Raw genomic sequence first — 10134 nt, forward strand, 5'->3', positions numbered from 1 at the left:
AAAGAAAAGAAAGAAAGAGAGAGAGAGAGAGAGAGAGGATGGAAGGAAGGAAGAAAGGAAGAGACAATCAAGCTGCCATCACTGATTCATAACAGTCTCTACACTGTGTAGTCCCTCACCAGCATTTGTTCCCAGGCCCTTTCTCTTTACAGTGAGAGCTATACCATGATAGAGATCTTTCTCATTATGCATTTTATTTACTTAGTCTTTACTGTTGCTAGGGATTGAACCTCATGATAATAAAAAGCTTTATCATTAAACCTCAGCCTCTCTTTTTCCCTCTTGTTTTTCTTTTCTTTTTTAACTGTTTTTTTTATTTACATTTTAAAATGTTATCCTCCTTCCTGGTTTCCCCTCCACAAATCTCGTATCCTTTCCCCTCTGATTCTATGAGGGTGCTCCCTCACCCACTCACCCACTCCTACATCACTGCCCTAGCATTCCCCTACACTGGGGCATCAAGCTTCCACAGGACCAAAGGTCTCCCATTCTATTGATTCCATATAGGGCCATCCTCTGCTACATATGCAGCTGGAGCCATGGGTCCCTCCGTGTGTACTCTTTGCTTGGTAATTTAGTCTCTGTGAGCTCAGGGGGGTCTGGTTGATTGATATTATTGTTCTTCCTATGGGTTGCAAACCCATTCAGCTCCTTCAGTCCTTCCCTAACTCCTCCATTAGGGTCCCTGTGGTCAATACAATGGTTGGCTGTGAGCATCTGCATCTATATTGGTCAGGGAGACAGTTATACCAGGCTCCTGTCAGAAAGTATTTCTTGGCATCAGCAATAGTGTCTGTCTGCCCCTCTTTGACCATGATTTTGGCTTCCTCTCCTAAAATATTTTTTTAAAGATTATATTCTAGGTTTTTAATTAGCTTGTTGTGGGGATATGTGCCCTTGAGTGCAGGTAACGACAGAAGATAAGGGGTCTTTGGATCCCCTGGAGGTTGATTGGCAGGCGCTTGTGAGCCTGGTGATGTGGGTGTTTCCAATAGAACAGGGGTCCTACAAAAGTATATTATTTGCTTTTAACTCTTAACCACTGAACCACCTGTATAGATCATTAACCCCAACTCTTAAAGGTTCATCATAGATGCATATAATCACCTTAACATGAAGCCAACTGATAGTTTTAATGCTCTCCATTCAGTCACTCAGTATGAGCAGAAAATAATAGGATGATATGACATAAGTTCTCAAATTAGGTCCGCTTGCAATGAGAGACAAATCCAGAGAGCAGATTATTTATATAACAAAAACATCTTAATGAACATGAAGAGTCTTGAGACAAGTCGGTCTCAGATTTAAAACATATGTGTGCTGCTCAACTGTGAACACAGCCATAACTCTAAGGAGCAGACACATGTGAAGAGGTCCTTTCTGTCTAGCAGATATGCTGCCTTTAAAGTTACACAGAACAGACATCATCTATTACAGGAAACTATCTAGGTTCAGCAAGGTGTGCACACCTCAGAAGCTGTGTGCCCATCTTCATTCACACTTCCCCCACTTTCTATAGTCACTATTTTAAATATAGTCACACTATCTGATTTGCTAGCTGTGAGAGTATACACATCTATGGTGAGCACACAGAACCAAGCGCACGTCCCTCTTAACTACTTGTGTGGTAGTAAATGGCCTGCAAGATAGTATTTGTTTGCCATTGACTTCCAGCTAAATATCTGTAAAAGAAAATAGAGTTACCTGATTCTTGTGCACAGGGAGGAAGCATTAAGAGATGGAGAATGCAATGAAGTAAAAAGCCCATTGAATCTGTGCATGGAGTTGCTTCCTTGCTGAACTTCCAACGGACAATGTAATTTCCTCCTACTTTTTCCCACCAAAAAAAGTTATTCATTACCTCATCAACTGCTCTCAACGCCAGACTGAGTTGTAAAGAACAGCATTTCAACTAATAGCTAGAGAAGTACTTGGAAGGAAAATGGATGAAACGTTCCATCCACATAGAATCAAAATAAGCCAGGGCTATAAAGAGAAACCCTGTCTCGAAAAACAAACAAAACAAAACAAAACAAAAAAGCCAGTCTCAGAAAGACAGCAAGTTTTCTTCTATTTGTGTATCTTAGATTTAGTATAGATGTGTAAACCATATGTATGCATCACTATACATAACTAGAAAGCAGGAGTCAGTGGACAGGAAAGACTAGTGAGACGCCAAAGGGAGAGAAGAAAAAGTGAGAGAAAGGAGAGGTTATGGGAGGCGAATACGGTCAGACTACAGGATCCACTCAAAAGGAATCGTCTCGATAAGACCCATGCAGTGATCATCTGTCAAAATCAATAATCTTTTCACAAGCATAAATACTATTATTTCATTTAATAACCTAATTCTATTTTTTATATATATAAACACAGTTCAGGATTTATTTTAAAAAATCAGAGTTTTCCTCCTGTGCCCACCTAAGCACTAGAGAAATAAATAACCAGAGAGGGCGCCACTGGGTGAGTGGAAAGAAGTTAACCTCAAGGCAGATTCTTCTAACAACCCCTCCTTTTGCCAATACCTCCCACGCCCTCTATGGTTCTTGGGACATAGCACCTGAGCAGGCACCTCAGTCCAGGTAGAATGTGGCTGGCACCAAGGCATGTCTGCCCTGCCCAGGAGGGGACACAAGCCCCGGGATCACGTTTCTAGCCCTTGATAACCCTGAGACCTGCTCCCCTCAGGGGCCAAGGATGAAGCACCAATTGGAGGTACCTGAGGGGTAGGGATGCTGGGTGGTAGTAGGGAGAGTGAGCTAACAGCCTAGGCAAAAGAAGCTGAAAGGAGGTCCGGCCCTCAATCTAGTTTCAGCCAGTGCCTGAGATCCGGTCCCGCCTCCCTTCCCACTTGAAGCCAAAAGTCTCTACTCTCAGCTGAGGATCTTCTGCGGTAAGGATGAAAACCGCATCATCCCGCATGTAATTTCGTTTTCGGATGTCCTGGTGGGAAATGAATTTAGGGTAGCCAAAGCCCAGAGAACTCTCATCCAAGGAGCCTTGCCAAGTGCCAGGCTTCTGGAAGTTCTTCCGGTTTGGATAAGGGTGGAAGGTCTCAGTGACATGCTGTGGCTTAGCCAAACCTGGGTCACTCTGATCCAGCAGGGAGAAGGTGACCTAGGCGTGCAAAGGGCCACTCAAGGAGATTGTCAAAGGTGCCTGGCAACACACGAATGTAGATAGAGAGTTGTGTGACTCTCACCACTGCCGTTGCCATTAAAGAATGCAGACACCTGCAGCTTGTAGCCATACATATGGGTACAGAAGGCTGGGCTGAAGCACTCCAGGTTAAGTCTTGGCCTTGGCCTCTTGTAGAAGACGCCCATAGCCGCCAAACTTCCAGATGAGCACTCCATCACTGCCTGTGGATAGCTCTCCCAGCTCTCTCCACAGCTCCCTCAGCTCTTGCCACTGCTGGCTCACCAGGGCACACATCATAGCCAGATGTGGCTTTACGCTCTCCGCCATGTGACGTCCCATTGCCAGCTTAGGGCAACCGTGCTTGCAGCTAGACTCTTTGAAAGGGCAGAACACAAAGGTAATGGGGCAGCTATCCTTCAGATGGGTGGGCAGGTCCTTCCGAGCCACAATGCTCACTCCACATTGGTTGGGGCAGGGAACAGGCAGGCGTGGGTATTGGTACCAGTGGCTCTAGATGGTGTCGTAAAAAAGATCCTTAGTACAGTAGACACAAGACTGGACGTATTTGGGGCACTCAGAAATGGCATGCTGGGCCAACAGTCGCCTCATCATGCGGTTCCCACACTTGCTCTCACAGTACACATTCTCTTGGGGGCACATACCCTCGTGACTCTCATAGGCCTCCCCACTGAATTCACAGACACACACACACAAAGTCACACTTGAGGCTGTATTTAGAGCGATCCTACTGCCAGTGGGTGGGCAGTTCACTCTGGCTCAGCATGGCCAGGCAGTGATTCGGGCAAGGGACTATATTGAAGCTCCAAGTATTCAAGTGGCCCTGTAGATGACACAGTGGCCCATGCCAGCGGCAGCCCCCCTCACTGTGGATGCTGCGTATAGACAAGCCTAATACCTGGATCTCCAGTCTGGGTCTGGGTAGATCTTGGCATAGCTGGTCCTCAGGTCCTTGGAAGATTCCTTTACTGAGGAACTCTTGCAGGCAGGTGTCGCAAAAGCGGTGGCCTCAGGTAGACACCTGCACAAGCTCGCGCATGGGTTCCCAGTGGAAACAGCAGCCACAGCTTGGACTTCTCCAGGAACTTGTAGTCGGGCATGGCGCGCTGGCAATGGGCACGTGGTAGTCTCACAGCCCGCCCCTTACTCTGGCCAAGTTTCCCCTTAATTCTATTTTTAATATAAGAAAGGCATTCAGATCTTATCATTTCCATGTAAATGCTTAGTTGAGATACTCTTAACTTTCATTCCATTAAAACTTTATAAGTAGTTTATCAGTTTTAAACTTTCATGGTTTCTTTGACCATTTGCGAAATGGATTTACACTGTTAACTTGTGGAGATAATTCCTTTCAATGATCCCTATCGTTTGGAGCTGTCAGGCTGTATAAGGCTAGGAACGTTTCTCCACACAGCCAAGATGACAATGTAACGCTCTCCTGCTTGCTCCCTGTCGGTGACAACTGCAGAAGACTAAGGAGTTGTGATGCTGCCATTTTGGACAGCTCCTGCTGAGGCATCTCTGGGCAAGGGCAGGAAGGAGGGGCTGGAAGCTGCTTTGAGGGATTTTGCAGCGCACCACTTAGGGACTACACTCTATGTGTCTTGATTGCATTCTTCTGTTCCCAGAACCAAGTCCTCAACCCAAAGTTTCAAATCCAGCAACCATAAATTCTGCATTCAAAATATCTATAACCTCACTGTATCCAGAAGACTCTCTCTTACTTGAATTCAGAGAAAGCACTGTGCATGTGTTCATGGCCAGAAACTCACTATACCACAGCTTAAATGTACAAAATATATTTACTGGATTGCATTTATTGTAATGTAAACAATACATTTAACTGGAGGATTCTTTTCTCGATCCTTTACTATTTTTCTAAATAAGTACAGCTTTAAATTTTTCAATGCCTTTAATACACAGTAAATGGATGCTGTTTCTATGAGCCAATCAAATCAGGAGTTAGGAACCTCTAGCCAGTAGGCACATAGTAGGGGCGGGGCTTGGAACAAGTAACTGTCAGTGAAGTTGCAGTTGGTTTTGGACAGTTCTGGAATGAGAGGAGGTTTCTGGCGTCCATTTCTCACATTCTCCAGGACACTCCTGTGCCCGATGGTGAGCCCTTCTGTTGTTTCTCTTTCTGGAAATTGACCTTTCCAACTGTTACTTGGTCTATGATGCTCCTCTGTTGGACGATCAAAGGAAGCCACAGCATTTAGCTTTAGAGTTGACTCCTCCATTTAGGTCCTTGGGCCTTACTTGTTACAACCAAAGACTCTCCCTAAGATCAGTTGTCTCATGGTGAGTTGCTGGCTCGCCCCTTCACCATTAAACTTTTTATATCAGTTCTTGAGAAACTACTCACCGCCACGTGGATACCGACTTCCCATTGATGAGGTACTAAGTAGTCATGCCCTCAACAAAAGTGAGGTAGAGGGTTGTCAGCCCGGGCTGTTCACTGTGGGTTCCCAGCACCCTGAGTAGAACTCCCTCCCTGTTCAGGGTCAGTGAGTTGGAAGGCTGTTAAATGTCTCAGAGTTCACTAAGCAGACATCGAGACCCTCAGTTGTATCCAATCCCAGTTGTGAAATTGTGAGGCTTGCACTTCATAGCTTGTTCAAATGAGTAGGGCGTCCATTGCACACTATTTGAGATAGTTCCGTCTCTGCATTCCTACAAGATAGTAATGGCAAAAAAAAAAAAAAAAAGTTTTCAGGAGCAAAGTGAATGAATGTAACTTTCCTGCTATGAGAAAGGGAATCTCTCTGAGCTTTGGTTGGCTGGCCACTAAGGGTAATCAACATGCCATCTTTTGAGAGGGTAGACATCAATATCTCCAGTCAAACAAGACCAAAACATTTCCTTGGTGAAGTCATGTCTGAAACTATACAGGAAAAATCATTATGTTTCTCATAATGAGACTTAAACTTATAAATTTATCTAAACATACAAAGCTGGTTTATTCTGCAGAAGTTTTGATGGCATTTTTAATCTGGTTGTTTTTCCTGTAGCTTTTGTACACATATCTTTAAAATACTAAAGTATAGAACTACTAGCATTTACAAGATAATTTGTGATGAAACATTTTTGGGGGGAAAAGGCTATTTGGTATATGTTTAGTATTTACCACACCATAAACACGACATTAAAAATTTCTGTTGAACTTAATCTGGGGTATCCCTAAATGTCGGCAATAATCAAAACTTGGGGTAATTATTTAATTTTCTGAGGCTGGTTTATTAGAATTAAATGTTTTAAAATGATTTGAGAAATGAGGGAAGTGTTTATGGGACTATGTGTTCCAATCTGCAGTTCTGAACCAGAGACCCCCCCTCTGCTGTTTTAAATGCTGAAAGCAGGCAGGGAGGGTCAAAATGGGACTCGTATAGTACCCATGGCCCAGGATGCACTCTGGATCGATGGCGTTCACCTCTGAGGGTAGTAACTACGCATCGGGATACTTTTCCCTCTCAGCTTTCCAGGTGACGTGTGTTGCTGCTGAGATGGATGGAGTGTCTTACGCGGAAGACAGAGCTGAGTGCCTTTGCTCTATTTCCAGATCAGTCTCAGGCTCTTGTTCTGTTTTGTCTTTTTTTTACTTTTGAGGTAGGCTCTTGCGTAACCCAGTCTGTCTTTGAATTTGCTCTGTGGCCAATGATGTTCTTGAACTTTTTATTCTCCTGCCTCCATCTCCTGAGTGCTGGGATTTACAGGTATGTGTCACTTTGGTCTGTTTAAGCTATGCTGAGGATTGAACTCACAGCTTTGTGCATATGAAGCAAGACTTGTAGCCCTATCTTGAGCTCTTGTTACATTAAGAATACATTGAAATATATGTTCTTTGATGAAATACAAACACACACACACACACACACACACACACACACACTTTAACTCTAGAATCTAGACTGATCCTTACGGTTAGAGATCAATGTTCAGGTAGCCTGACTGATGTGCTCTTAGCTGGGGCAAGTTGTTCTACTGGACACAAATAGTCCCACAGAGCATCAAGTTTACACATGAAATGGCCAGGTGTGATGTCACATAGCTTTCATTCCAGATCTTGGGAGGCAGAGGAAGGCATTTATCTATCTATGAGTTTGAGGCCAGCTAGATGTAGTGAGACCCTGTCTCAAAAATTACTTAGTTAGTTAATTAATAAAACAACTAATTGAAACAGATACAAGATACTTGTGTGAGCGCTGTGACTCCATACATCCCCGCTTTCACTTAACAGCAAGCTCTTTGTAAATGACATCACAGTGCTGTTTATTCAGACTTGCTCTCATTATAGGTTAGATTTATTGAGATACCAAATAACACTATTGTCCCGACACACCCAAATTATAGGAAATCCTCACCCCATAGACCTTTTCCAAAATCTCTCAAAGTGTAAATCTCATAAGAAGTTCTCTGTAGCATCATTTTACCAAGGTACTCCATGGGCATTCCCCTAACTGCTATGAATAGTAAAACCTGCTAACTACACATGCATTTGTGATTGTGGGCATCTTTGTCACAAACCTAATCAAAATCAGTGCTAAGCTTTGAAACTGAAAAACTGAGGGACAGTTTCCTTTGAGCGGGGAGAATTACAGCAATTGTTAAGTAGTTACATATTAAAATCACCCGGGACATGTAGGTGATCTCTAGGCACACTGCTCGATATCAGTATAGCTCCGCAGGGGATGAGAAATTCAGAGAGCTGAGTGACATGGGCTGGGAAATTAAACAAATATGAAAACAAATCAATGGAGTTGGAGAAAACAGGCTTTCCCACTACAAAGAGAAGCTAGACATACCTCTGTGTCCAGGCAACCTGAGCATGGAGTTTGTGCCCATGTGATGCAGTCACTATAAATACTGTGTACAAGTCTTATTGATGCTAATGATACAGGAACACTAAGAAAGCAGGATGCAGCATCGTTATAAGAGAATGAGCTGATCAGTTTAAAGAAAGCACAGAAAATCAACTCGGTGAGACCCATGTGGGCGATTTTACTGTTCTGTTTACACATTCATTATTTTAAAGTTAAACATAAGAACATATTTATTTAATTTGTTTTTCAAAACATTGTTTGTAACCAGAAAAGTACACACACACACACACATACACACACACACAAATATATTTATATTTCAGGTCAACCTGGGCATGAGGAGTCCTTGCCCCCCACCCCACAAGATAAGAAATCTTGAAGGCAAATAAAGACCTCTGATATAAAACTGTTTTACCTTGGGAAGAGATAAGTTCTCTGAATGCGGCTATTGTTCATTGTTTTAAACTCTTATCAGACTCAGGGCCTAATAGTGTTCCACATGGGATAAAGTCCTGGTTGCGCCCCATAATCAGCCTCCAAACCCAGACACTATTGCATATGCCAGAAAGATTTTGCTGAAGGGACCCTGTTATAGCTGACTTGTATGAGGCTATGCCAGTGCCTGGCAAATACAGAAGTGGATGCTCACAGTCATCTATAAGATGGAACACTGGACCCCTAATGGAGAAGCTAGAGAAAGCACCCAAGGAGCTGAAGGGGTCTGCAACCCTATAGGTGGAACAACAATATGAACTAACCAGTACCCCCCAGAGCTCATGTCTCTAGCTGCATGTGTAGCAGAAGATGGCCTAGTCGGCCATCACTGGAAAGAGAGGCCCATTGGACTTGCAATCTTTATATGCCCCAGTACAGGGGAACGCCAGGGCCAAAAAGTGGGAGTGTGTGGGTAGGGGAGCAGGGTTGGGGAGGGTATAGGAAATTTTTGGAGTAGCATTTGAAATGTATATAAAGAAAATATCTAATAAATAAATTAATTAATTAATGAAAAAAAAGAAAGTCCTGGTTGCTATTATGGTCTGGTAATTGTACTCTGATTAAAATTTACATAGAAGTCAAAAGGTTCTTTCACTGCCTTATAAAACTGAATAACCTGCTTCTGGTCTCAATGGAGCGAGAAGGGTTCTGTGAATGATTCTTTTGGCAAGTTGAAAAGGTTCAAAATGATGCAATGGCTGGGTAGCATTCAGGGCTGCAAATGGATACAGAGCACCTCTGGCTAGCTCCTATCACCTGGGATTCTGCATTTTACATTTCATTCCAGTAGGAAGTGTCACAGAAAGGAGTTGCATTCCTAATGTTTATGGGCCCCGAGTGAGGACTTGAGATACTTAAAGAAGAAATATGTGATTTTCTTCTCTTTTAGAAAAAGCATTAGGAGACACCAAGAAGAAAAGGCCCTTTGATCCTCTGTGAGTTTTTCAGAGACACATAGAGCTTGAGGCAGACTGTAATTAAACATGGACATGGAAGACGTTTCTGAAAATTTAACTGCATCCCACAGTATCAAACTGACTAATATGTGGCTGGAACTACTCAAAAGTGTGTTTCTGAGCACTCCCCAGGACCTCCCTGAAATCATCCTGATACTATCTTTGATCTGTACAGTTGGAGGTAAGCTAAGACCCATCCCTCCTCAGTCTAGTCTATAGATACATTTTATAAGTGATATATAGAATTAAAGAATGTAACAGCAGTAGGAAATTAGAATTTTATACCTCGTTTCATACATTTAATGTAATATGTTCAGCTGAAAGAATTAAACAGTACCTATCTCTGGGAAAAGTTGTCTCATATCTGTCATCAGGGTCCTTCATCTCTCTCAGGTTAAAGGACTTACAGCACAGTCACTACTAGGTCAGACTCATCTTTCAGTAACTAGAGCAATTAAAGGAGATAGAAGAATCAAAGTTCTAAACAGAAACTTCCAGAAAAACTAACTAAATGATAAACCTACACTTACCCTTTATAAATGGAGGAGGAGGAGGAGAAATGATGAGGAGGAGAAGGAAGAAGGAGAAGGAAGAAGAGGAGGAGGAGGGAGAAGCAGAAGAAGCAGAAGCAGGAAAGAAGAAGAAGAAGAAGAAGAAGAAGAAGAAGAAGAAGAAGAAGAAGAAGAAGAAGAAGAAGAAGAAGA

The 10134-nt window shown here is 43.0% G+C and overlaps 2 protein-coding genes, 1 long non-coding RNA gene and 1 pseudogene across 4 annotated transcripts in view; 1 reads left to right on the forward strand and 3 right to left on the reverse strand.

The window, feature by feature from the left end:
* Positions 1–1768, reverse strand: part of LOC110311310 (OX-2 membrane glycoprotein-like) — a 13887-nt gene extending 12119 nt beyond the window's left edge. Inside the window, exon 1 of the mRNA XM_021184577.2 lies at positions 1705–1768. Within this exon, the coding sequence (XP_021040236.1) occupies positions 1705–1768 (64 nt within the window). The remainder of the gene's footprint in view (positions 1–1704) is intronic.
* A 1043-nt stretch (positions 1769–2811) lies between these two features.
* Positions 2812–4259, reverse strand: LOC110311311 (annotated as a pseudogene).
* An 899-nt stretch (positions 4260–5158) lies between these two features.
* Positions 5159–10134, forward strand: part of Slc9c1 (solute carrier family 9 member C1) — a 60140-nt gene continuing 55164 nt past the window's right edge. The window contains exons 1-2 of one of the 2 annotated variants that reach the window (XM_021185158.1): positions 5159–5274; positions 9364–9611. In XM_021185158.1, coding sequence (XP_021040817.1) covers positions 9458–9611 — 154 coding nt within the window. In that variant the 5' untranslated portion in view covers positions 5159–5274; positions 9364–9457. Of the gene's footprint in view, positions 5275–5398; positions 5461–9363; positions 9612–10134 lie in introns of those variants that run through there. The other variant, XM_021185159.1, reaches the window with a different exon arrangement.
* Positions 5454–10134, reverse strand: part of LOC110311692 — a 35005-nt gene continuing 30324 nt past the window's right edge. The window contains exon 3 of the long non-coding RNA XR_002379986.1: positions 5454–5832. This is a non-coding gene — a long non-coding RNA (uncharacterized LOC110311692). The remainder of the gene's footprint in view (positions 5833–10134) is intronic.

This window comes from Mus caroli, chromosome 16 (assembly GCF_900094665.2).
Source record: "Mus caroli chromosome 16, CAROLI_EIJ_v1.1, whole genome shotgun sequence".
In the NCBI taxonomy this organism is placed as follows: domain Eukaryota; kingdom Metazoa; phylum Chordata; class Mammalia; order Rodentia; family Muridae; genus Mus; species Mus caroli.